The sequence below is a fragment of the Myxocyprinus asiaticus genome, chromosome 7, assembly GCF_019703515.2.
Source record: "Myxocyprinus asiaticus isolate MX2 ecotype Aquarium Trade chromosome 7, UBuf_Myxa_2, whole genome shotgun sequence".
Taxonomy (NCBI): domain Eukaryota; kingdom Metazoa; phylum Chordata; class Actinopteri; order Cypriniformes; family Catostomidae; genus Myxocyprinus; species Myxocyprinus asiaticus.
Genome location: NC_059350.1, coordinates 10,155,435 through 10,182,130, shown reverse-complemented (window position 1 = coordinate 10,182,130; position 26,696 = coordinate 10,155,435). Strand labels below are relative to the sequence as shown.

The 26,696-nt window shown below is 38.1% G+C and overlaps 1 protein-coding gene across 3 annotated transcripts in view; it reads left to right on the top strand.

Moving 5' to 3' along the window:
• Nucleotides 1–26,696, top strand: part of pkn1a (protein kinase N1a) — a 77,200-nt gene extending 50,504 nt beyond the window's left edge. For all 3 annotated transcript variants that reach the window (XM_051702752.1, XM_051702753.1, XM_051702751.1), the window contains 20 exons: nucleotides 711–859; nucleotides 944–1,064; nucleotides 10,734–10,879; nucleotides 12,269–12,482; nucleotides 12,806–13,000; nucleotides 14,371–14,480; nucleotides 14,817–14,960; nucleotides 15,139–15,214; nucleotides 15,363–15,492; nucleotides 19,917–20,004; nucleotides 20,925–21,007; nucleotides 21,137–21,212; nucleotides 21,445–21,536; nucleotides 21,763–21,939; nucleotides 22,058–22,120; nucleotides 22,250–22,326; nucleotides 22,512–22,654; nucleotides 23,389–23,496; nucleotides 23,659–23,739; nucleotides 23,986–26,696. In XM_051702752.1, the coding sequence (XP_051558712.1) occupies nucleotides 711–859; nucleotides 944–1,064; nucleotides 10,734–10,879; nucleotides 12,269–12,482; nucleotides 12,806–13,000; nucleotides 14,371–14,480; nucleotides 14,817–14,960; nucleotides 15,139–15,214; nucleotides 15,363–15,492; nucleotides 19,917–20,004; nucleotides 20,925–21,007; nucleotides 21,137–21,212; nucleotides 21,445–21,536; nucleotides 21,763–21,939; nucleotides 22,058–22,120; nucleotides 22,250–22,326; nucleotides 22,512–22,654; nucleotides 23,389–23,496; nucleotides 23,659–23,739; nucleotides 23,986–24,189 (2,477 nt within the window). In that variant the 3' untranslated portion in view covers nucleotides 24,190–26,696. The remainder of the gene's footprint in view (nucleotides 1–710; nucleotides 860–943; nucleotides 1,065–10,733; nucleotides 10,880–12,268; nucleotides 12,483–12,805; nucleotides 13,001–14,370; nucleotides 14,481–14,816; nucleotides 14,961–15,138; nucleotides 15,215–15,362; nucleotides 15,493–19,916; nucleotides 20,005–20,924; nucleotides 21,008–21,136; nucleotides 21,213–21,444; nucleotides 21,537–21,762; nucleotides 21,940–22,057; nucleotides 22,121–22,249; nucleotides 22,327–22,511; nucleotides 22,655–23,388; nucleotides 23,497–23,658; nucleotides 23,740–23,985) is intronic.

The window sequence follows — 26,696 nt, the reverse complement described above, 5'->3', positions numbered from 1 at the left end:
GATCTGCCAGGTCCAATTTACCTCTGCGGGTATTGAAAAAAAGAACATTTAGAGTGACAGAAAAAACACCTCACTAGCATTTTCACGTAGTAAAGGGGTGCTGTAGACTCACACCATCAACTCTTGGGGAAAAATACTTTCAGCGCTCCCACACGTAATCCATTTTGATCGACTCTTCTCAGTAGCTTCAATACAAACAGGAAGTTAGATGACAAAATTTGGAAGAGCGGAGTGCGGAAAAGGGGCGGGCAGAATAAGGTGAATAAGTATAGATATAAACATATATTTTAAACAGTGTTTGGACTGTTAACTAGATTTTAATAGTCAAGCTTACAAGAGAGCTAATCAACGTTTACACAATGCACTGATGGCTGATTGAGTGAAAATTTCCAGAACAGTTCTGATTTCGCATCTGTTGTCCCAATATCATAAATATTTAAAACCAACAAGAACAATTATGTTTAAAGGCTCAAATATCATTTATTAATGACTGAAATATTAATTATTCATGCCTTTTTTGATTTTACATTTGGTAAGTTCCATTCTTATTTCCCTCATCAATTATGTTGACATTAACACAAAGCTAACAGGTCATCCAAAAATTGTGTTTACACTGATCTACAGTAGAACCAGCTTCCTCTACTTAGATATTAGCCACTAAAATAGATCTGGTCTCAATAAATCTGAAATCTTTCACATTTTACTTCTAGATGAAGCTCCTCAGTCTCCAGGTGCAGAGAGCCGGTCTTCGGCGCATAACGAGAGAGTCGCTGCGCTGGAAAGACAGTTAAACATTGAGCTAAAAGTGAAACAAGGTGCTGAAAATATGATCCCCATCTATGCCAATGGCTCCACCAAGGTATATACACACAGTCTGTCAATAATAGAAATTAAATGTTTACTTGTGTAAGGAATAACTACAATGATGCTTGTGTCTGTGAAGGATAAGAAGATGTTGCAGACAGCGCAGCAGATGCTGCAGGACAGCAAGACAAAGATTGACATCATCCGCATGCAGATTCGGAAAGCTGTACAGGCCTATGAGCACAACGATGATTCACAGGGTATGGCTGTGTGAGTGTGTGTGTGTTCACTGGGGCTGGGAAATAGATATTAAATGTTCACTATACACTGGCGGACAAAAGTTTGGAATAATGTACAGATTTTGCTCTTATGGAAAGAAATTGGTACTTTTATTTACCAAAGTGGCATTCAACTGATCATAATGTATAGTCAGGACATTAATAACGTGAAAAATTACTATTACAATTTGAAAAAAAATTCAGAACTTCTTAAACTACTTCAAAGTGTTCTCATCAAAAAATCCTCCATGTGCAGCAATAACAGCTTTGCAGATCCTTTGCTTTCTAGCTGTCATTTTGTCCAGATACTCAAGTGAAATTTCACCCCACGCTTCCTGTAGCACTTGCCATAGATGTGGCTGTCTTGTTGGGCACATCTCACACACCTTACAGTCTAGCTGATCCCACAAAAGCTCAATGGGGTTAAGATCCATAACACACTTTTCCAATTATCTGTTGTCCAATGCCAGTGTTTCTTTGCCCACTCTAACCTTTTCTTTTTGTTTTTCTGTTTCAAAAGTGGCTTTTTCTTTTCAATTCTTCCCATAAGGCCTGCACCCCAGAGTCTTCTCTTTACTGTTGTACATGAAACTGGAGTTGAGCGGCTAGAATTCAATGAAGCTGTCAGCTGAGGACATGTGAGGCGTCTATTTCTCAAACTAGAGACTCTGATGTACTTATCCTCTTGTTTAGTTGTACATCTGGCCTTCCACATCTCTTTCTGTCCTTGTTAGAGCCAGTTGTCCTTTGTCTTTGAAAACTGTAGTGTACACCTTTGTATGAAATCTTCAGTTTTTTGGCAATTTCAAGCATTGCATAGTAGGGTTGCAACAGTATGAGATTTTCACGTTATGATAACCGTCTCAGAAAATATTATTAAATACATTATTGTATTTAATGTATCCTGGGTCACATTTCCTTTTATGTTGTATAGATTTGTTCATGGTTTTCAAGTACTAGGACATGCATCAGGTGACATTATTTTTGTTGTTGATGTCAACAACAAAAGCGACAGGAAGTTTTCTCTCACCCCTTTATAAAAATTGAAGAGCATATTTACTTATATGAACCCATTATTATCCTGTTTGTTTCTAATTTCAAACATATTTCAAACAGAAAATACATATTACACAGGAGGAAAGGCTCCTCATTACCATGGTTTGGTCAGTGTAGCTAGTCTTTAATAATAATAATAATAATAATAATAATAATAAAATATAATATTTATAAAAAAAATAAGTACTAGCTGAAACACATCTTGAAACTTTAACTACAACTGCCACTGTTGATATAAAATGAGGTCTAATAGATTCTACCTTTAGATTATTTCATACGAAACTATAACATTTTGTCAAAATATAACAGTTACTTTTACTCATGTAAAATCGTGAAACAATTTTGTAAAGATAATGATTTATAGTGAAACAAAAAATTAGCGCATAGCACAGTGTTGCTCTTTCCTCCTCAGTGCTGTTTGGCATGTCAGGGCTGCCTACTGTTTGAGAGGTTCGACTTGACTTTAAACTAGAAAAGTCTCACTTGAATTGAAATTGGTCACATCAGTTTTGAGTTCTGCGCTCCGCAATATCGAGGGAAGCCCGGTTGTTGCACGCACGTGCCAGAGATCATGATCGCGAGCTCGTTACACTCATGCGAAAGTGCAGATGAGAAGCCTTTAGCTGATTGCGAGATAATCATTCAATCTGTCTCGGCAGTCCTAAATAGACTATCTCTTGGGCAGCCGCCGAAATATCTTCAATGGGAGAACCATGGCATTGTTCTTTCTCTGCTGTCCGTGACCCAGTCCGAATAGAACTGTGACCCACCAGTTGAGAAACACTGCTTTAACTCACCCACACACTCAATTATGTCAGACCCCCTCGCTTCTCTCTGACATTTTTTCTGATGCACGTTTGTGTGTGGTGCAAGTTGATGAGTCTGACAGGCAGTTGAGGAGGAAAGAAGATGCGCACGCGCAGCTGAGATCTCCGTCCGGTTGCATTTTTTTTTCAATACTGTAGATAAGCAAATGTACATGGTATTATAACCGTCAGTTTTCATACAGTGGTATACCGTGAAACCGGTATACCGCTGCAACCCTATTGCATAGCCTTCATTCCTCAAAACAATGATTGACTGACGAGTTTCTAGAGAATTTTTTTTCTTTTTTGCCGTTTTTGACCTAATATTGACCTTAAGACATGCCTGTCTATTGCATAATGTGGCAACTAAAAAACAAACACAAAGACAACGTTAAGCTTCATTTAACAAACCAAATAGCTTTCAGCAGTGTTTGATATAATGGCAAGTGATTTTCTAGTACCAAATTAGCAATTTATCATGATTACTCAAGGATAAGGTGTTGCAGTGATGGCTGCTGGAAATGGGGCCTGTCTAGATTTGATCATAAATTACTTTTTTCAAATAGTGATGGTGCTGTTTTTTTACACCAGTAATGTCCTGACTATACTTTGTGATCAGTTGAATGCCACTTTGGTGAATTAAAGTACCAGTTTTCTTCCGAAACAGCAAAATCTGTACATTATTCCAAACTTTTGGCCACCAGTGTATATTTGTGATAATTTTGTGATGATCTTAGTTGCAAACCTTCAGTAGCAAAAACAGAGTTGGCAAGTTCGATTCATTTCTGTGAATCAGTTCAAACTGTCCATTTTAATTAATAAATCTGAAATAATCCATCATTCCAATTCAATGATTTTTGTTTTTGTTCACAGAACTCTCTGTAAACTGTTTTATGGGCCAAGCACAGAAAGTGAGAAGCCCCTATTGTATCTGTTAATGTTCTTCTTATTATTATTTTTCTGCTAAAAGTCTATGGCAGCTCATAGAAGCATACATAAGAAATATTATGAAATTTGGCACACTGATAGAGGACACTCAAATCTAACTGACCCAAATTTGGGGTCTCTCACTCAAACCCTCTAGCGCCACCAACAGTTCAATGTCACTTACGTTTTGGCCTATAACCTTTGAACCGTAAGTCCTAGAAAAAAATGTCAATTTTTTTTATCTTATTCTTGTTTCATGCCCCACATGAAAATAGCATAGTTTTTTGGCTCCGCCCACTCGATTTTCTGCCATTTCTAATTTTCTGAAAAACCTACTTTTTTGGAACTGCTCGCACAAAATTTTGCACAAATCATCTAGAGACACTCATGACAAAAAGTTATGGAATTCATGATGATAAACCAAACTGTTCTCGTATACCGCATCAACGGATTTGATGGCGAGCACGCCAAAATGGACGTGAAGCTGTATCTTTGCAACACTTTTGCGTATTGACACGAAACTTACTATATGTCATCACAAGCATGACCTGAGGGTACCTGCAGCGTTTTGGCACAGTGCCACCTAGTGGTTAGGAGATAAAAAAAATATATATATTTTTGCTTATAACTTCTGAATAGTTTGGCCTAAAATTATGAAGCTGGTCTCTTTAGATTCCTTGGGTAACCAAGAACAGTGATACCTAATTTCCCATGGTCATCCATAATTCCTGTCCGAATTTTGAATTTATTTGAATCATTCTCGTGTAATGCATCAACGAATTTCATGGCAACATGCCAATAAGGATCTGAGGCTATATCCCTGCAATGCTTTGCCATATTGACATGAAACTTTGTATGTGTTATTGTGACCACACCCTGACAGCATCACCTAAATTTGGTGACAGCACCACCTATTGGTCAAAATTGATAATTAATTGTATTGTAATATTAGTAATTCTTCCTATGTTTTTTATGCTGCTTTTCTTAAAGTCATAATCAGTGATGTCCAGTGATACTTCCTTACATGCCGTTGGTGAGCTTGGCCCTGTAATTGCTGCTTGCAGCTATATTTTACTATATTTTACTTCTTGCATTAAACATTTTCAATATACCTTGCAAACAAAGGCTGTTTGGTCGAAATTATAGTTTCTATAACAGGAAAAAGCCATTTTGAAGCAAATATTTAGTGAGGTATTTATGTATCTTGAAAATTGTCAAAAGTTGAAAGATTTTGATAGAATTTTTTTTAAATATTTTTTTTATCTGTATTAGCCAGCCCTTCTACAGTGTTATTGCTTAGAGTCCAATTTCATAGACGAGCAGAGAGATAAACAGATCAATAACCACCTGGATCCCAGAGGACAAGTGGTGTGTGTTTGCAGGGTGTGTACAGGGTGAGAAGTGTGCTCGTGGAATCTGGAAATCAATAAATGTCTGAAGCATTGTTTGAATGAATCACACACACACACACACGTACACACACGGGGTTAGGCTGATGCTGGTCAGCTCTTTCTCTCTCTTTTTCTGTCTCTTACTCTTCTTTCAATTATGTTTCCACATATACTCAACAACACTTTTTAATCTTGAATGCTTTTAAAGTAATTTTACTCCATGACCTCATCACTCAAACATAGACCAGAGGCAGGATCATATGACACAGAAATATTACAGGCTCAAAGCGGCATTATAAAAAGCATATTCTTTAATATTTCTGAATAAACACACATATATACCTTCAATGTGTACATGTTCATACATCTTTCCCTAGAGTCTGTTTCTAAATTATGTTACATGGGGTTACTGGTATCCAGATCCATGCCTTATTTTTTGGACAAAAACTTCCACAGTTAATCCTTCTCACTCTTCATACCTCTCTTTTTTTCTTCTTCTCTGTTTTTGTCAATTATACGAGAGTGGGGTATGATGAGCCGATTTTTACATATGCTGTCTCCTATAGGAAAAATTAGACGGGTAAAATAAATAGAGCTACCTTTATTTCAAGGCATTTTTTTATCAGTTAATATTATAAAAATTAGTCTGTGACAGAAAGCCACAAACAAGTGGCCTTATAAATATAACTTACAGCTGTTCTTAAATCTTTGGTGAAAAAAAATCACTCCTTTAGGTCCTCATTGCAAACATTATAAACAGAACAGTTAGTTATTAGAGCAAATTTGTTTCAGTAAAAAAACAGTGGCTCAACTTTCCCAAAACTGTTCAGTTCATTTTGGCCCATAGTGACGATTTTGGAAGAAAAAAAAAACACCTAGCTTAGTGCTTCAGGGTTAATATTGTGCTAATCAAATCATGGGTATTTAAACACTGGATTTACACCATTATATGATATGTCATTTTGTACCTGAATAAATTTGCTGTGTCACAACAATCAGTAAACCTCAAATGTAAAAAAATAAAAAAATTACTTTGGCCAGCAAAAAACACTCTTTGTATAAGAAAATATTTCCCTCTTTCCCCATGGGCTTTTACTGTTCATAGCCAGATAGAAATGATGGATACTTCCTGCTTACAAGATCACATGACAAGAAAATAGGTACAGTTGACTAGATACACAGGGTGGTTCAACTTACCCACAGGCTTGTCTTACCCCACTCTCCCCTGCTCTTTATCTAGTCATTCAGTTAACATTTTCCCTCTAGCAGTCTTTTTGATGCGTGTAATTTCTGCGCCACTAGCATCACCAAGCAAAATTGCAAAAATAATGACTGTTTAAGAAAAACAGGTTCTCCAAACACTCCCCCATCTGCCACTGAAACGGACTGTGAATAAACGAAATTACATCAAACTTACCAACTCTAACAACATTTTTGCTACTGTAGTTTAAATCAGATGCAAATCCAGCTACTGTAAATGTCTAATGAAAGCTTAATAGCCAAATATAAAGGCCTGTTCACACCAAATCCATGATGATTTTGTGAGACGAACTTCTGACGGAAGGTCTATTCACACCGAGTCCGTAAAACATGAAACTAAAAACTATTTCACTCATTTACTGTAGGCGGCACTGTTGCGGTGCTGTTGTCATACCAGTCTCCTGTCCGAACCCTTCAACTGTTAGAGATTAATATATTGAACGCTGTTAAAGCATTTATTTACCTAATTCAGCATAACTGTTTCATTATGTTCTTTCCATGGTGTTGATGCATTTTGAGAATTATATAATCTGTGTTTTTTATATGAGTGAGATGAGTAAAGAGCACTGTTGCATAAATATATGTCCTATTTATATTTGCACATGTATTTATCTACAAGTATCTTCCAAACAGATTCCAGAACCCAACTTCTCTTTTTATAATGCCTGGATAATATAACACAAGGTACATTGATATAAATACACATGGAATAATGTACATTAAGAATAACAGTTTAGTATAAAATAGGATGCATATATAAAAAATAATATAAAAGAAAATACTGGCTCACTGCCTTTTCTTTATTTAAATTGCAATACTTTTTTACATATATTATCCTTACAATAAAAATAGCAGTGTGGTTCTGCAATTCGTTTGTCTAAAACATTGCATGTAACAAATCTTTTTATGGGATTTTACTATGAGCTTAGTCCAAACGAATTGCTGAAACTCGCTGTTGTTTTTAATGCCATGAGAATATACAGTTGAAGTCAGAATTTTACATACACTTAGGTCATTAAAACTCATTTTTTAACCATTCCACAGATTTAATATTAGCAAACTATAGTTTTGGCAAGTCATTTAGGACATCTGCTTTGTGCATGATACAAGTATTTTTTCCAACAATTGTTGACAGTCAGACTGTTTCACTTAATTTGACTATATCACAATTCCAGTGGGTAAGAAGTTTACATACATTAAGTTAACTGTGCCTTTAAGCAGCTTGGAATATTCCAGAAAATTATGTCAAGCCTTTAGACAGTTAGCCAATTAGCTTCTGATAGGAGGTGTACTGAATTGGAGGTGTACCTGTGGATGTATTTTAAGGCCTACCTTCAAACTCAATGCCTCTTTGCTTGATATCATGGAAAAATCAAAATAAATCAGCCAAGACCTCAGAAATAAAATTGTGGACTTCCACAAGTCTGGTTCATCCTTGGGAGCAATTTCCAAATGCCTGAAAGTACCACTTTCATCTGTACAACAATAGTACACATGTATAAACACCATGGGACCATGCAGCCATCATACTGCTCAGGAAGGAGACACATTCTGTCTCCTAGAGATGAACGTAGTTTGGTGCAAAAAGTGCAAATCAATCCCAGAACAACAGCAAAGTAGGAAACAGGTAGACAAGTATCTATATCCACAGTAAAACAAGTCCTATATCGACATAACCTGAAAGGCTGATCAGCAAGGAAGAAGCCACTGTTCCAGAACCACCATAAAAAAGCCAGACTACAGTTTGCAAGTGCACATGGGGACAAAGATCTTACTTTTTGGAGAAATGTTCTCTGGTCTAATGAAAAAAACTGTTTGTCTGTAATGACCATCGTTATGTTTGGAGGAAAAAGGGTGAGGCTTGCAAGCCGAAGAACACCATCCCAACCGTGAAGCATGGGGGTGGCAGCATCATCATGTTGTGGGGGTGCTTTGCTGCAGGAGGGACTGGTGCACTTCACAAAATAGATGGTATCGTGAGGAAGGAAAATGATGTGGATATATTGAAGCAACATCTCAAGACATCAGCCAGGAAGTTAAAGCTTGGTTGCAGATGGGTCTTCCAAAAAGACAATGACCCCAAGCATACCTCCAAAGTTGTGGCAAAATGGCTTAAGGACAACCAAGTCAAGGTATTGGAGTGGCCATCACAAAGCCTTGACCTCAATCTGATAGAAAATTTGTGGGCAGAACTGAAAAAGTGCGTGCGAGCAAAGAGGCCTACAAACCTGACTCAGTTGCACCAGTTCTGTCTGGAGGAATGGGCCAAAATTCCAGCAACTTATTGTGAGAAGCTTGTGGAAGGCTACCCAAAATGTTTGACCCAAGTTAAACAATTTAAAGGCAATGCTACCAAATACTAACAAAGTGTATGTAAACTTATGACCCACTGGGAATGTGATGAAAGAAAGAAAATCTGAAATAAATCATTCTCTCTACTATTATTCTGACATTTCACATTCTTAAAATAAAGTAGTGATCCTAACTGACCTAAGACAGGGAAAGTTTTCTACGATTAAGTGTCAGGAATTGTGAAAAACTGAGTTTAAATGTATTTGGCTAAGGTGTATGTAAACTTCTGACTTAAACTGTAACAGGCACAGTGATGTGCATATTAAATAATGTACATTAAGACAAAACACCATAAGCAGACTTTCAAAAACAGAACAGGTTTATGTTTGCCGAACCAAGGCTTAATGAACTGCAACTATTTATTTTTAAGTATATAATTTTCGAGTGTGTAACAGCTGCATGCCCAGTGCCGGTGTTTGCCAGTTGATTAGCGCCACCAACACGCTTGATTGAGCAGCTGCATCGAGTGACAATAAGTCAGTTTTCATCGGAACACTCTACGTAAACCCCCCCCCCCCCCCAAAAAAAACGGATTGTCGGATGTTTGGATTGTAGCAGCATCAGAATCCATTGTTATCGTACAAAAGGATGAACATTCGTAAAAACGGGTTTGCCGTGAACAGGCCTTAAAGCACATTAATATCATTGCAATACTTACAATGTTGCTTAATTTTATCACAAATATATGTGTACTGCAGAAAGCTAAAAGGTGATATTTTTATAAACTGAAGGACGAATAGACATTTTCTGTAATCAACAGTAGGCTCAGATGCTGTCAATGGAACTTAAATTGTATTTAATCTGGAATATTCTTTTAACTAAAACACACACTGCCCAAACAAGCACACTCTCTCACCTAGTCTCAACAAAAGTATGAATAGTGTCGTCTCTGTCCGAAGAGCTGGAGAAAGTGCTTTTTTTAATACCCTTCACCTCTGGAAGGTTTAGATTATTGACTGGAATGCTTTGAACTGCTGGTATTTCAGTCAGAACTAAACAGACGAATATAAAGGTTTATATAATCCCTGAACACCATGCTAAATGTTTTTGATGGTTCGGCAAAATAATATAACACCACAACATCTTAATCTTTCCGTTTTTAATCCCTAATAATCCTCTTATTTCTAAAACTTTAGCTGGAAGCATGGAAAACCTGCATTGATTTTTAATATCTACAATCAATTCCCCCTGTTTGCATAAGTATAGTAATTACTATATGAAAACTTGCTGTCCTAATCCGACATCATCTCTCATCCTCTTTAGTCATGGCAAACAACCCGATTTGGCCTCTTACTGTATCTTTGAGTTAACATCTGTTTCGGGGTCTCATTTAATTGAGTTTCATTGGATTGGATAGTTGACATACAATTCCTACAGTCTGACATGCTTTACTTCATCTAAAACTATTTTAAACATGTGTCTTAATGAATTTTTACAGTATGCATTTAGTTATGGCTGGCTGATATACTGTAGCAAAAGGAATTATTTCTTTGATATTTTTCAGCTTTTTGACGATATTTATGTATTTGCTCTGAAATGGCTTAAAAGGGGGTCTTAAAAAAAAGACAACCACGGTTGTCAAGTAGATTCAAAATATATAATGCAAGAAATAAAATAATCATGGCATGTTTTCCACTTTTTTCACATAATTAGCACAAGGAAGAATTATATGTAATAATTTACATTCATATGCACCAATATAATAATAAACAGCAATATTTACTGAAACATTGTGGTGAAATGTCTCTGACCTCAATCCTTGCTTGCACTGCAGGCATAATTTAGCTTGATTGCTTGCGTAATTCACAGTGAAATTGTCCCTGATATTGATAGCCCAATCTATGTTTGTGTCTCTTCAGGAAAGCCTGACCCGTGTGGTATGGAGCTCCGGATTGAAGAGCTCAGGCATCATTACCGCGTTGAGCATGCTGTCGCTGAAGGAGCTAAAAACGTCCTTAGACTGCTGGGAGCCAGTAAAGTACAGGACAAGAAGGCCATGTCAGAGGTAAAAAGAATACATCTCCCAACACACATACTCACAGATTGAGGCCACGTCTAAGTTAATACATTTTCATTTGAAAACGCATCTTTTTCTCTACGTTTTGGCCCTCCGTCCACACTGAGATGGCGTTTTTGACAGCAAAAATTGAGCTGTTCAAAAATGCTCTCCCAAGTGGATAAATTTGAAACCGCCATCTTCACGCTGTAGTGTGGACAGGCAAAATGGAGATATTCAAAAACGATGATGTATTTGTTGTCATATGACGCAGTCATGTGATCCATTCAACCCAAAACATTCAAGATGGCGGCCCATGTTATTGAGCCGTTGTTGTGCCTGATATTCACTTTGAAAGTGTTGTTACTTTGTACAACCTTCAGATTGCATTCCTTCAAAGGCAATGGGAAGTTTACTCGGAATTGCTGTCTGGCGATAGAACACAAGGACAAATGCGTTTCAGACCATACATGGAACTGCGATATTTCGCATGAGCAGAAAGGGGATTTAAAATTTTAACGTTTCAGTGTGGATGAGAAACTTTTGTAAAACGCTTGAAAATGGCATTGTGGACAGAGTGCGTTTTGGAAACAAAAACGCTGTTTTCAAATGTATCAGGATTAATGTGGATGTAGCCTGAGTTTATTAAAGTGCAGGACATCAAAGCCATACGCTCTTTTGACATGCTTGCTCTGTTACAAAACATGGTGAGCTGCTTGCTGTCTACTGCCTACATAGGCAGCTTTTCATACCGGATGTGTTCTTGTGTTCTCCGTCTGTGCTATTTATTTAATTATTGGTCTATGTAAACATGTGGTAGAGGTCTTTTGAGTACTGCAACATGTCTCGCTGCTTTTTCAGAGACTTTTGCGCCATTCCAAAAGAAGCTATCTTAGAAGGCAGCATGATGGGTTATCACGATTCCAAGATTTCAGTAGTTGTTACCAATAACAGTGAAATTGCATGATTAAACCAATTTTGATGCCACAGCAAAAACTTATGTGCTAATTGTACACACCCTTTTATTCAAAAAATGTAATATTAAAAAAAATTAAAACAATGGCATGTAATTTTCAAGCATTTCTTAATTAAATAAACATTTCATTATTCAAGTAAACAGTCAGTAATAAAATAAAGAACAAATAAATCAAGAGCAGTCAGTGGTTGTCTCTTTTATTGTCACTATTGTTATTTGATTAATATTAAAGACATTGTAGACAGCAGCAGGTCTATTTGGCTGCATTTACACCACAATGTCTAATGCAAATCCAAATTTTGGAACAGCTTCATATCGGGAACATGCCTATGATGCTTTTAAATGCTGTTTAGGTTGGCAGCTAGGTTTTTGAAACAGAGCCGTTATATCTCACCTCTCACCTCCTGTTATTCTCACTTCAGGCTCAGTGTCGTCTGAGCGAGTCATCTCAGAGGTTGGATCTGTTAAGAGATTCATTAGACCGACGGTTAGCAGAACTTCCTGAAGATCATCCCAAAGCATCTCTGATTAAAGAGGAGCTGGCGTTAGCCTCATCACCTGTATTCAGCTCCCGCCATGGTGCCCCCTACCAACACAACCAGTACAGCACCCTCTCCAAGCCTTCTCCACTCACTGGTATTCAAAAGTATCATTTACATCTCTATGTTGATGTACAATTTTGCCATTTTCTTTTGCCACTTTTTAGCACAACCTGTCTTATTTAATATCTACCTACAATAAGTTTAACCAGGTGCTAAATGTACTGAAAAAGTGCTACGCAGTGAGGATAGTAATTTTTTTCTAGAATGAACACAGCCCTCTGTAAATTATCATGATAGATGACCCCTTAATCACAAAATGCTTTCTTCGCAATTACTGCCTGCAGAAAGCATTTTTAGAGTTATAAGGCTTGCAACTTCTGATTTAGTTTCTTTGTGTGTGTGTTTGTGCACATGCAGGCACTCTTCAGGTTACACTGCTGGGCTGCATGGGTGTGCTGGAGGTGGTTCCCGGCCGTTCCCGCGGCAGCCAGGTAGTGTTGCCATGTTACAGTCCTGGAGAGGGACGGTCCTTCATGCGGAGTGGAAAAGGCCTGTACAGTCGCAGCGGCAGTGTTAGTGGAAAAACACCCCCCAAAACAGATGAGCTCTCCTGTGAGTCTGTGTGTTAATTTTGATTACGATGTAACATTCTTAGTGTGGTTTGTCAGTGCTGATGCGTCAGTTTTGACGTAACTAGATATATTCTGTTTGGTCTCTCAAGTGTGATGACAGCGTTTGCATTTAACAAAACTTAAAAACACAGGGGGTGTAGCATTATCAGTGCTAAAAATACTTGCGTGTGATTGGTTGAAATATTCAACATGACCATGTTGGGCTTAAAGGAATATTCCGGGTTCAATACAAGTTAAGCTCAATCAACAGCATTTGTGGCATAATATTGATTACCACAAAAATTAATTTTGACATGCCCCTCCTTTTCTTTAAAAAAAGCAAAAATCTGGGTGTGAGGCACTAACAATGGAAGTGAATGGGGCCAATCTGTAAACGTTAAAATACTCACCGTTTCAAAAGTATAGCCACAAGACACAAACAATATGCTTGTTAACATAATTTTAGTGTGATAAAATCACTTACTAACCTTTTCTGTGTAAAGTTATTTCCAATATAACAACTTCGGTACCATGACAATGTAATGTCAACAAACCCTAAAACCCTCAAATGAACAAATATGATTTCAACAACTTTACAGCTCAAATAACACATGAGTTTAAACAGAAGAATTAATGTAAGTGCTTTTATAAAATTATAAGCTTCACATTTCTGCCTTTTAAACCCTCCAAAAATTGGCCCCATTCACTGCCATTGTAAGTGCCTCGCTGTGACCTTGAATTTTGCCTTTTTTAAAGAAATTATTTTTTGTGGTAATTAACATTATGCCACAAATGCTGTCAATTAAGCTTTACTTGTATTGAACCTGGAATATTCCTTTAAGGCAAACATCACGTTACTATCGCTCATACGAATGTTAGTGATTTTAACAAAAAACCAAAGTATTACATTTTGTGGAGTAACTCATCCTGCACCATTTGTGAACATGAATGATAGCTCAAATTGCGCATCTTGTTGAGGAGAGGTGTGCTATTATTTTACTAAGCAATTAGACATAAAATGTTCAACTGTGACAACGAATTTAACTTAAATTGAAGAAAAGACCTGTGTCCACATAATAGAGACTTGGTAGTGGGCTTTTGACCCAGTACAACCTAGCATCCACCTAGCAATACAATATAAACCACCCAATACCCCCTAGCAAGCACATACGTAAAAACACACTAAAAACCATTTAGAACAATTCTGCAACAGCATAGCAATGTTCTGGCAATCACCCACAACTCTCTAGCCTTTTGGCAGAAGTTTTTAACAGGCAAGCACCCGTTAATCTAATATTTGTTTTTATCTTTTTGTTATCGCAAATGTATGTCTTTGTGTGTGATCTCAAACATGTCTTTGTGTGTGTGCAGCGGAGGTGAGCGCAGTACTGAAGCTGGATAACTCAGTCGTGGGTCAGACAGCGTGGAAGATGGTTGGAGAACAGGGCTGGGATCAGACCTTCACTGTAGAGCTGGAGAGAGTGAGTTCAGCTCAGTGTTAATAGTAGATTAACACAGATTAAATGTTCAGTGTCTATTTAATTAAAGCTTCAGGCAATAGGCTGTAATTATCAAAGTTCTTTTGTTGTTGTAAACCGTTGTGCAACATCAGTGACATGACCAGTGACTGGAGCATCTCAAATTACTCTAGTTACTGTATCATACCTGATTTTGTTATTTCTATTACTATAAAAAAGATAGTTCTGGATAATTGATCTCTGTACATTTATTTGTTTCTAGTATACTAAGAATAAATCTGTGGTGAAGTAGTACTGTGGAATATAAACTTGCTGATGCCTGATTGGTTTTGTGTGCAGTCCAGAGAGATGGAGATCGCAGTATACTGGAAAGACTACCGCTCTTTGTGTGCCTTGAAATTTCTAAAGCTGGAGGATTTTCTTGACAACCAGAAACACAGAGTCCAGCTCGAGCTAGAACCACAGGGTCTGCTGTTGGCAGAGGTACACACACAATCAAAAATATGTTTCTTGTGTACAAGAATCACTTCTACTTGAAGTTGCTTTATAAACACACTATCACGCAGACTGTAGCACATCCAGACCACATCAATTTGTTAACAGTGTCTTTGTCACCACTGGTCGCCACTGAAATGTGTGTCATGCTGTATCTCTTCGTCAGGTCACGTTCTTTAACCCTGTGATCGAGAGGGTTCCACGACTAAAACGACAGAAGAAAGTTTTCTCCAAGCAACAGGGTAAGAGAGAAAGGTGTTTTTCTCTCTGCTCAATAAATGAGTTAATTGATTAATTTATCCATGTGAAAAAAAAAAGTGGTATTGAGTGCCCTCTTGTGGTCCGAGATGGAATAACACTGTAACTAATGTGTATTTTGTTCACGTACAGGGAAAGCATTCTTGCGAGCTCGACAGATGAATGTTGATATCGGCACATGGGTGAGATTACTGAGGAATGCCATACCAACCGTCAACAACACAGGAACCTACAGCCCTCATGCACACACTGTACAGACTGGGTAAATGAGATGTGCACACACTTGAGTGTCATTTACAGGGTCTCTTCATAGTCTGAACTGAAACATTCCTCATGCACGTACATTTCTTCACATTTGTTCAGGGTTTAGAGCAGTGGTTCCCAAACTGGGTGCCATGACGTTTGCCAAGGGGTGCCACAGAATCTCTGCCTATTTCATAATTTTAATAGCTTACTATTGTCCTCACTTTATAACCTTTCACCACATATAAATGGAACATTTTAAAACATGTAAGAACGGAATAAATAATTTAATAGACACAGGTGTCTTAGGATGCTTTCACACTGGCAGTTTAGTTCCAAACAGAGCACGGTTCGCGTGAAAAATTGGTAATGTGAAAGCGCTCCCCGGTAGAGTGATATATAGAAATTCTGAAAAGCTTTATTAATTTCTTTGGGGTTGTGGCTAAGACCACTACTTGTATTGATTTCTGAAATTAGTTGTGAGGCGGAGGATTGTCGAAGTTGATGCACCAAGAGCCTATTTGGTTTAACACCATATTCAAAATAGGTGTGCCTGGATTTGATAAGCATATCCTCCGCATCGGCAGTAGAGAGGTTATCAAATTCTGCCTTGAGAAAAAGTTTTCTATATATAACTCGGGGGACGGAGAGAGTACATATTTGTTGTCTAGTCGTAGAATACGGTTGGTAAGATTTGTGAGAGTAGAGGACCGTCGTCTTTTATCAATTGATACGTAAGATATTAACTGTCCTCTCATATAGGCCTTGAACGTCTCCCATAGAGTGTTAGGACTGGTCTCAGGGGATGTATTGGTCTCGAAGAAAAAATTTATTTGTTTAGATATGAATTCAATATGAATAAACAAAATTGGCATCAGATAGCAGACATGTATTAATTCTCCATGGTGAGCGAGAAGCAGGTGCATCCGCAAATTTAATAGTCATCAGGAGAGGAGAGTGATCTGAAATAACTCTGGCGTGGTGATCGGTAGTAGCTTATTATCAATAAAAAATAATCTATATGGGAAAATGTCCGATGGACCGGGAGAAAAAAATAATACCCATGAGCATTGGGGTTAAGGCATCGCCATACATCTGAGGCACCACAGTCATCAAAAAACCTATTTATCGTTTTTGCAGCTTTGGAGTTTGAAAGTGTTTTGTTGGAAGAAGTGTCTAATTGTTTTAGGCAACAGGTTAGGTCACCGCCTATGATCATGTGAAGTGTGGAATACGTGTCTAATTGTTTTAGGCAACAGTTTAGGTCACCGCTTAGTATCAATGTTAGGGATAGAGGAAAAGAACTTAACAAAGAATTGCTCATCATCATAGTTGGGAGCATAAACATTAGCCAAAATCAACGGAGTCTCATACAGCATCACTGTCACAATGACATAGCACCCATTATGGTTTGCTACAGCGTTGGAGGGGAACGGAGTGGTGAATGAGGATGGTGTGCTTTGCTGTTGAATAAGAATGATATGAATGAGAAACCCAACTTCTATGTATTTTAGTATGCTCAGAAACGTTTAAGTGTGCTTCTTGAATAAACGCAAACTGCATGCCAGTTAGCTTAACATGGTCAAGTAAAAGTGAAACAATTTCCAAACTTGTACAGCATGTAGAGGTAGAAGAATTAAAATAACAACTCATCAGACCGGGCGAGAGTGGCTGGTGGCCTAGAAAAAAAAAAAACTTCCAAACTGCAATAGAGCAACATAACTTCGCCTGATGTTAAACAAACAGGGTAAAAGGTATAATCTAGTCGGGTTGAAGTCTGTCAGGCCTTAGAGAAACAAAGGCCTGATAATAGCAGATATAGTGTTGTTACCGTCAAGACTGCGTGGTGCCGGTTGGTCAACTGGAAGTTATTCAGGTCCTTCATCTGAGAAGCGCCATCAACGAAACTGTTGGGGATTTTGGAAGACATATAGTCCATTGCCATTTGCAGATTGCGGAACAAGTGCTCTGGTTCGCCTGGTAGAATAATCCAAAGCTTTGCAGGATGAGAAATGCCGAAACGGGTGCCCTGGATATCACGGAGCTGTTTCCTCACATCCCCGAAGGCTGCTCTCCTCTTAGCCTCGGCGAAGGTAAGGTCGTGAAAGATGAATATTGGCCATCCATTGTAAGAGATTCTCTTGGGGAGTCATGCTCCGTCTCGGTAGCAGATGGGCTAGCATTAGCACCATGAGTCTTTGCCGTCGATGCTTTGTTGCTCGGAGGCTTCATGTTTTGCTCTCAAAATCAGACAGTTTGTGCGCTGTTAGTTTATAGTGACAACAAATATCATCGGACGAGAATTGGAGGTTGAAATAATCTGTTTAAGCGAAATGAGAAAGTCACCTCATGGAGCTTGTGTAAAGTTCGCCTACATCGCTGCCGCGCAACAGCGTGTTTCTGACAAAGCTCTTGAGGCAAGCTTCTTGGTAGCGGAGCTTATTGCAAAATCGAAGAAGCCCCATACCATGCTGAATCACTCCTTCTGCCAGCTTGCAAGAAAATTGTAGAGGTAATGATAGGGGCAGACGCTGTCAAAGAAGTTGACAAAATCCCATTATCTGACAACACAATAAAACATTGCACTGATGATATTTCCAATGATATCGAATCAGTGTTAAGTGAAAAGCTACAGAAAAGTGGTAAATTTGCTCTGCAAATAGATGATTCTACGGATATCAGCGGACACGGCCAGCTCCTCACCAGTGTGCGATATATTGATGAGGAGTTTATTAAGGAGAACTTTTTTTCTGTAAAGAATTACTGAGTCACGCAACAGGACAGGAAATGTTTTTTTGTCACTGATTCATACTTGAAAGAACGCATATGTAGTATTTGCACAGACGGAGCAGCATCAGTGTCTGGGGACGTGAGAGGACTTGTCACCAAGGTAAAAGAGCACAATCCAGATGTGCAGATCACCCACTGCATGCTGCACCATGAAGCCCTCGTCGTGAAAGCAATGCCTCCCGATCTGACTGCAGTATTGGAACAAGCTGTGAAAATTGTGAATTACATTAAGTCACAACCTCTGAAGTCTCGATTGTTTACCATGCTGTGCAATGAGATGGGGTCTGAGCATCAGAGTCTGCTGCTGCATACAGAGATGCGCTGGCTGTAACGGGGCAAGGTGCCGTCCCGTGTCTATGAGCTTCGGGATAAACTGCGGCAGTTTTCAACAGAGCACGACTTACCTAACAAAGAAAAGATCGACGAGGCGTTGTGGTGGGCTAAGACTGCATTCCTCGCAGACGTTTTTAGCCATTTGAACAAGCTTAACACAAAAATGCAGGGGAGAAATGAAAACATTCTGACAGCCACAGACAAACTAAACGGATTCAAGTCCAAACTCAAACTCTGGCATGACAGGCTGGCAAATAAGAACCTCGATATGTTCCCCTTAACAGCAGAGGACCCTGCTTACAAGACACCAGCCCTATTCAAAGTGATAGCAGCACATCTGAAAACGCGTGTTACTTCCCCTTCGCGAATGAAAGCTACGACTGAATCTGTGGTCCTTTTAATTCACTATCATCTGAATCTGCAGAAATTTTGCCAATCAATGCCCAAGAGGAACTGGCAGAACTCAGTATGGATCGCACGTTGCAATTAAAGTTTGGAAAAATGTGTTCAGATGAATTTTGGCTGCATGTGGGACATGAATATCCTTCAATCTCAAACTGCACAATCAATGTGCCCATATGCACACTTGTGTTTTCCTTATTAACTTTTATTTTGTTTTGAACAAGGCAAAACAATTTTTTAAATAATTTTATTATTATTTATAATTTAAAGTTAAATATTGTTCTATATATATATAAGTATTTTGTTCCAAATATTTAAACACTAACAAAATTGTTTCAATCAAATAAAAACTGTTAACATGTTTTCCCCCCTAGCTTTGTTCGAAATAATTAAAATAAAATAAATAATAAAAGATGTTTTAAACTGTTGTTTCTTTGCTTATGTTTGTTGAAATGCATTCTTACAAAAAGCAGTCATTCATTCATTTTTAGCTTAAAGGGGTGCTGTATGCTCATGTGGAAACCATTTATTTAATTTTCGAGTGTTGGGGTGCCGTGAAGAAAAAACAATCACTGTAAAGTGGCGCCTTGGTTTCAGAAAGTTTGGGAACCACTGGTTTAGATTGACCCAAGTTTAACACATTTAAGCGCATTTCATTTAATAATATAGTGATAAAAAGAAACTGTGTATGACTTATATAACATAAAAATTTATAACTTAAACTAGTATTACATAAGCTATAGAGTGTGCACTTATAATGCAATAGAATCTATTATTATATAACACACTCAAAGGCGTGATTGCTGCACATGAGTGTATAATTGCCATGTGAAATGAGTGTAAATCTGAATGTACTGGGTCATGCCCTGATGACAAACAAGGTGGAGTGTCACCTTCATATATGTTTGTGTGTTACAGAGATATATCGGTGGAGAAATTGAGTTTAGACGGTGACACACCCATGAAGGTGGAAATCTGCCAAGATGTGACAGACGCACTCACACCGGTGGGAAAATCTTGTCTAGATTAAAAAATAGAAAAAAAGTTACAAGATATTTTACAATGGAGGGAAAGGCTTGAGGGGAAATTGTTTTTGTTTGATTTACTCTGTAACCCCTCCTCTCTCTCTGTAACTCCTCCTCTCTTACTTCAACCCCTCCCCTCTCTCTGTAACTCCTCTTTCTGTGACCCCTTTCCTCTCTCTGTAACTCCTCTTTCTGTGACCCCTTTCCTCTCTCTGTAACCCCTCTTCTCTCTCTGTAACTCCTCCTCTCTTTCGTAACCCCACCTCTCTCGCTGTATTTACTCTCCTTCTGTAAACTCTCCTATCTCTGTAACTTCTGTTTCTTTGTAACCCTTCCATCCATTCCATCTGTAACCGCTCCTCTTACTTTCTTTGTAACTCCTCCCCTTTCTCTGCAACTCCACCTCTCTCACTGTAACCGTCTTATCTTTCTGTAACTTCTCCCCTTTCTCTGTAACTTCTCTTATCTTTCTGTAACCCCTCCCCTTTCTCTGTAACCCCACCTCTCTCTCTGTAAACGTCTTCTCTCTCTGTAACCCCACCATACTCTCTGTAATTCCTCTCCTTCTGTAACCCCTCTTCCTCCCTCTTTAACACCTCCTCTCTATGTAACCCCTCCCCTTTCTCTGTAACTTCTCCTCTCTTAACTCCTCCTCTCTATGTAACCCCTCCTCTTTCTCCGTAACTTCTCTCTTTCTGTAACCCCTCAACTCTCTCTGTAACCCCACCTTACTTTCTGTAATTCCTCTCATGTAAACCCTCCTCTCTCTGTAACCCCTCCTCTTACTTTCTCGGTAACCCCTCCTCTCTCTCTGTATCCACTCCTCTCTTTCTGTAACTCCTCCCCTCTCTCTCTATGCTGGTTTGTAACTCCTCCCATCTCTCTATGCTGGTTGGTACAGGAACGACAACTGGTCACTGAGCCCATCTCTCCTCCTGACCTCACCACTCCTGAACGACTAAACAGAACACAATCACTAAGCAGGTACACACACACACACACACACACACACACATATGGTATAGAGATATCATCATTGGTAATCTTTCATGTGTATCACTGTGTTTAGGCCTCAGTAATAAATTGTAAATGTCTGTGTTTTTGTGTGTGCAGTAAGCAAAAAAAGACTCCTTTGAGTCTGCAGGATTTCAGGCTAATTGCTGTTCTTGGTAGAGGCCATTTTGGAAAGGTGATCTTCATTTTCTCTTGTCTTTATTGTGTTATTTTTTCAGTACACTTCTGCACTTTTTGATCATTCAACTTCTGCTTTCCTCTCTTTTAGAATCTTCCTTGCACCTTTGCTTTTCAGTATTTGTACTTTTTCAGTATTCAGTTATTCGATTTCTAAAGCTACAACACAAACACTTTTCTATCTCTTTCTCACTCACATTCTCATAGTATATCACATCTGTGTCTCTCAGGTGCTGTTGGCAGAATATAAGAAGTCAGGCAGTATGTATGCAATTAAAGCCCTGAAAAAAGGAGACATTGTGGCCAGAGATGAAGTAGAAAGGTAAACAAAGGGGCACGGAGATAAACTAATAAATAGCAATAGATAACAGAGTTAAATAAACCAAGAAATAAGATGAAGAGATAAACTGACTTTTATATGAAATCTTGATTAGGCCATTTTACTAATAATTTTTTTTTTTTTTTTTTTTCAATTGTTTTCAGTGTTTTCAGAAGTCTGATTAATTTACTCCCAATTTCTTGCTTCTCTCTCTATTTCTTCCCCTCAGTTTGATGTGTGAGAAGCGGATTTTCGAGACGGTGAACAGCGCGCAGCATCCTTTTCTTGTGAACCTGTTTGCGTGTTTCCAGACTCCAGAACACGTGTGTTTTGTCATGGAGTACACGGCAGGTGGTGACCTTATGATGCACATACACGCAGAGGTCTTCACTGAGCCACGGGCTGTGTATGTAAACTGTGTCTGTTTATTTTGAAAACCATAAATTTTTACTATGCATTATTGTGTTTGTTTACAGGTGTTTTAACATTTATTTATTAGTGTGTTTGTGTGTGTGTTTTTTCAGGTTCTATGCTGCTTGCGTGGTTTTAGGACTTCAGTTTTTGCACGACAACAAGATTGTGTACAGGTGAGGATGTTAAGAATTGTGTGCACGTGTTCTGGCTGCTGCAAGAGTATTATACATGCATTAAATGTATTACTACATACATTGTGCTTTTGGAAATAGCTTAAATAACTTTTGTCATTTCTCCTTCAGAGATCTGAAGTTGGACAATTTGCTGCTCGACACAGAGGGTTATGTGAAGATTGCTGACTTTGGATTGTGTAAAGAAGGTAATGACTATGTGATGCACTCTTTCTCTCATTCTGCCTCTCAATACCTTTCAAGGTGTTACTTTTCCTCCATACTTGTCTGATGATGTGCTTGTTCATGTTCACTGCATGTTGATTTCAGGCCCGTTGATCTGTCATGAAGGTTTGTCAGATCTGCTTGTCTTCTCGTCCTCTGTCTCTCTCAGGTATGGGTTATGGGGACCGGACCAGTACATTTTGTGGAACTCCAGAGTTTCTGGCTCCAGAGGTGCTAACAGACACGTCGTACACACGAGCAGTGGACTGGTGGGGACTTGGAGTGCTTATATATGAGATGCTGGTGGGAGAGGTGAGAGAGATTGTGGAAGACAAGGGTTTTGAGTATTGAGTTTTTGAGATGTTTTGACAATTCATTTTGGGGCCATTAATGGGATAGTTCACCCAAAAATGGAAATGATCTCATCATTTATTCACCCTCTTGCCATCCCAGATGTGTATGACTTTCTTTCTTCTGCTGAACATAAACAAAGATTTTTAGAAGAATATCTCAGCTCTTTAGGTCTATACAGTGCAAGTGAATGGTGACCAGACCTTTCAAGCTCAAAAAAAGACAAAGTCAGCATAAATGTATTCCATATGACTCCAGTGGTTTAATATGTCTTGTCAAGCGATGCAATCACTTTGGGTGAGAAACAGTATTTATCAATATTATAATCCTTTTTTGCTATAAATCTCCACTTTCAGAATGTGAAAGTAAACGTGGAGAGTTATTGCAAAAAAGGACTTAAATATTGATCTGTTTCTCAACCACACATATTATATTGCTTATTAAGACATGGATTTAACCACTGGATTCATATGGATTACTTTTATGCTGCCTTTTATGTGATTTTTGACGCTTGAAAAGTCTGGTCACCATTAACTTGCATTGTATGGACCTACAGAGCTGAAATATTCTTCTAAAAATCTTCATTTGTGTTCAGCAGAAGAAAGAAAGTCATACACATCTGTGATGGTATTTTGGGTGAACTATCCCTTAAAAACTTCAGTAATGATTAAAAACTCCTTTTGGTCTCTTTCTAGTCCCCATTTCCAGGTGATGATGAAGAGGAAGTTTTTGACAGCATAGTGAATGATGAAGTTCGATACCCACGTTTTCTTTCTTCTGAGGCCATTGGCATCATGAGGAGGGTAAATAACACATACACACACATAATTTAAGGGATTCATCAGTGCTTCTTTGTGTCTTATCTGTCTGATTCTCTGCATATATTTTTGTTTTGGTAGATAAAGCAACATCGAGGTTGTTGTGGAGATTTTGACAAGGTTTTTTTTTTTTTTTGTCTTTAACAGTTACTAAGGAGAAATCCAGAGAGACGACTGGGCTCCAGTGAGAAGGATGCAGAGGATGTAAAGAAACAACCTTTTTTCAGGGTGGGTTTTTTACCCAGTATTTTAAAACTGGGTATTATAAAGAAATGCTGTTTGCTTGCATCATCACTTTGAACAGTGTCATTTGCTGTACATGAAATCAGACATAACATGACAATTTATACATATGATGTAAATATAGTCCATACTTATCTTTTCACAAATTTTATGCTCAAAGGTCCACCATTAAAATGATAACAAATACCATAGATAGATTAATAAACATTATGTTGTTCCTCTTTCTCTCAGAATATGGACTGGGAGGCTCTTCTCCTTCGTAAACTCCCTCCTCCCTTCCTTCCCTCTATCGGTGGAAAAGAGGACATCAGCAACTTTGATGAAGAATTCACAACAGAGGCTCCGAATCTCACTCCACCCCGTGAACCCCGGGTGCTCTCCCGCAAGGATCAGGACAGCTTTCATGACTTTGACTATGTCTCTGACCTCTGCTGAGAGTGTAACCAATGTGATAGTGCCGTAGAGAGAGATTTCTGCTCTGTGACTCAGTGACGATGAAGAGAATAGCATCCAATCTAGGTTTTGTGTGTGAATTCTGAATGTGCTGGACCTGTGAACACTGTGATGGTCAAGAGAGCTTGAGAGAGGGCTGGAAAAGAGATCAAGAAGTGAAGGATTGGATTAGAAAGAGAAAGGAGGATTGATGTTTAAGCATAAACCTTTAGATCAAACTGTTTTTAAGATCATGGGAAGCATAAATGCATTCGTGTATCCAAACTTTTGACTAGTAGTGTACTTGTTCTTTCATTCTCACAGTTGTGAAAGAAATGGTCTCAGTTAAAGGAATAGTTCACCCAAAATGTGTGGGGAAAACTGCTGGACATCTTTTGTGTTCCATGGAAGAAAGAAAGTCAAGGTAATTTTGATGACCAACTGGCAACAACTAAAAAAAAATCTTTCTTCATCCACACTTACCTTTCTCTGCATTCAAGTAGGACCTACTGTTGCTCTGAATTATCTTCATTGGCCTGATTTGGACCAGGAACCCAAAGGAACTTGTGCTTAAGAGACGCTTTTCTGCATACACTGTGACATCAAAAGGAAGACGAGAGTTACACTAAGAGCAGAGCTTATTTAAATAGACCAATTTATGTTTGAACTTTTGAATATGTACTTGCTCTTGGGGTATTCAGTGGTCAAGGAGTAACAACCTATTAAGAGTCATTAGCTTTGGGTTTGTCATGCCAAAACGCATCTTTAAATTCATCATCTTTTAAATGTTACATGTGTAAGTCAAGCATATTGAACTCAATGGAAACATTCCAATGAACAGCTTGGTCTCCACTTATTAAGTGTACTTTCTTGTGGAAATATTAGAAAAACAAATTAACCTCTCATATTAAGATTGGGTGGAAAATACGTATTTTATCTGTTAATCTTTTGACTTCACTGAGGGAGCCAAACAGCAGAAAACTTTAATCTAGATTGGAGCTGAACATTAAAAAAATCAGTGAAGAGAGATATTTTTCCAAACTCTTTGAAATACATTTTGAGGTTCTGATGGCCTGTTTCTCTTTGTATTTCAGGGTGAAAACAGATCTTGCTGCACTAAACCTTAAAGGGGTAGTTCACCCAAAAATGAATATTCTCTCATCATTACTCACCCTCATGCCATCCCAGATGTGTATGACTTTCTTTCTTCTGCTGAACACAAACAGAAGATTTTTAGAAGAATAGGTCCATACAGTGCAAGTGAATGGTGATCAGGTCTTTGAAGTTCCAAAAAGGAGATAAAGTCAGCATAAAATAAGAATCGCTTCAGAAGACATTGATTTAGACATGGGTTATGTTTATGCTGGCTTTATCTCCTTTTAGGAGCTTCAAAGTTCTTGTCACCATCACTTGCATTGTATGGACATACAGAGATGAGATATTCTTCTAAAAATCTTCATTTGTGTTCAGCAGAAGAAAGAAAGTCATACACATCTGGGATGGCATGAGGGTAAGTGAATGATGAGAGAATTTTCATTTTTGGGTGAACTATTCCTTTAAGTGGGGAAATTAGTATTTACCTTTTATTTATAGGTTTTTCACAAAAGCATATGTAAAACTGGAATATGCTTATCGAGACTGTCAAGAAATTACAGGTCAGTTTTATTCAGAGGTAACGTGAGATCCATGTATACTCAATGATCATTTGAATGTGTTTTTTGTATTGAAGCAAATGAGGAAGAATGTGTTTGGTTGAATATATTCATTTATTTCAAAAGCTCCAATAATTGCTTTTTATTTTTTGTCATCACTGAAATTGCATGAGGAAAAATTGTTAGATGCCTTGGTAAATTTGACCAAACGGGTATAAAACCACTTCTCTTTGAAAGACTCCATGGCCTCAAATAGCAGATAGTGTGTGATGGTTTGTCTCTATTTTATATACATTATTTAAATAGATTTTGATATTAGTTGTTAGATTTGATTTCTGTTTGTTTTAGCCTTGATGTGCATGAACGACGACTAGTGACTGTTACAGCAAAGAAATGGACTTGTTCTGGTTTCACACACTTTATTACCTCAGAGCTGTTTTGATGCCTTTGAAACATAAGTTTGTGAAGTTTATATTTGTTTGTTTGTGCAGAATGGTCTTTCATTTAGAGTACTTATACACCCAGAAACAGACCATGCCATATCTGTTACTTCCATGGAGCTGAATATATTGTTTTTTTTTAAGGCTTTTGATTTGACAAACACATATGGATAAAGCAGAACGGGAAAAAAAAAAATGAATAAATGTGTAGCAGAACTGCAGCCCCAACACATTTTCTATAACACACACTATTTGCAATTGAAGAATTCTTATATGCTTTAAAACTAATCTGATCCTCCTTTTCCTTTAAAATGGCCTTGGATGTGTTTGACTGCAGATTAAATGTATGTCCTGTACGATTATACAATCCATCAAAATCATTACAGGAACTGTATTTATAAAGTTGTTGTTGAAATGA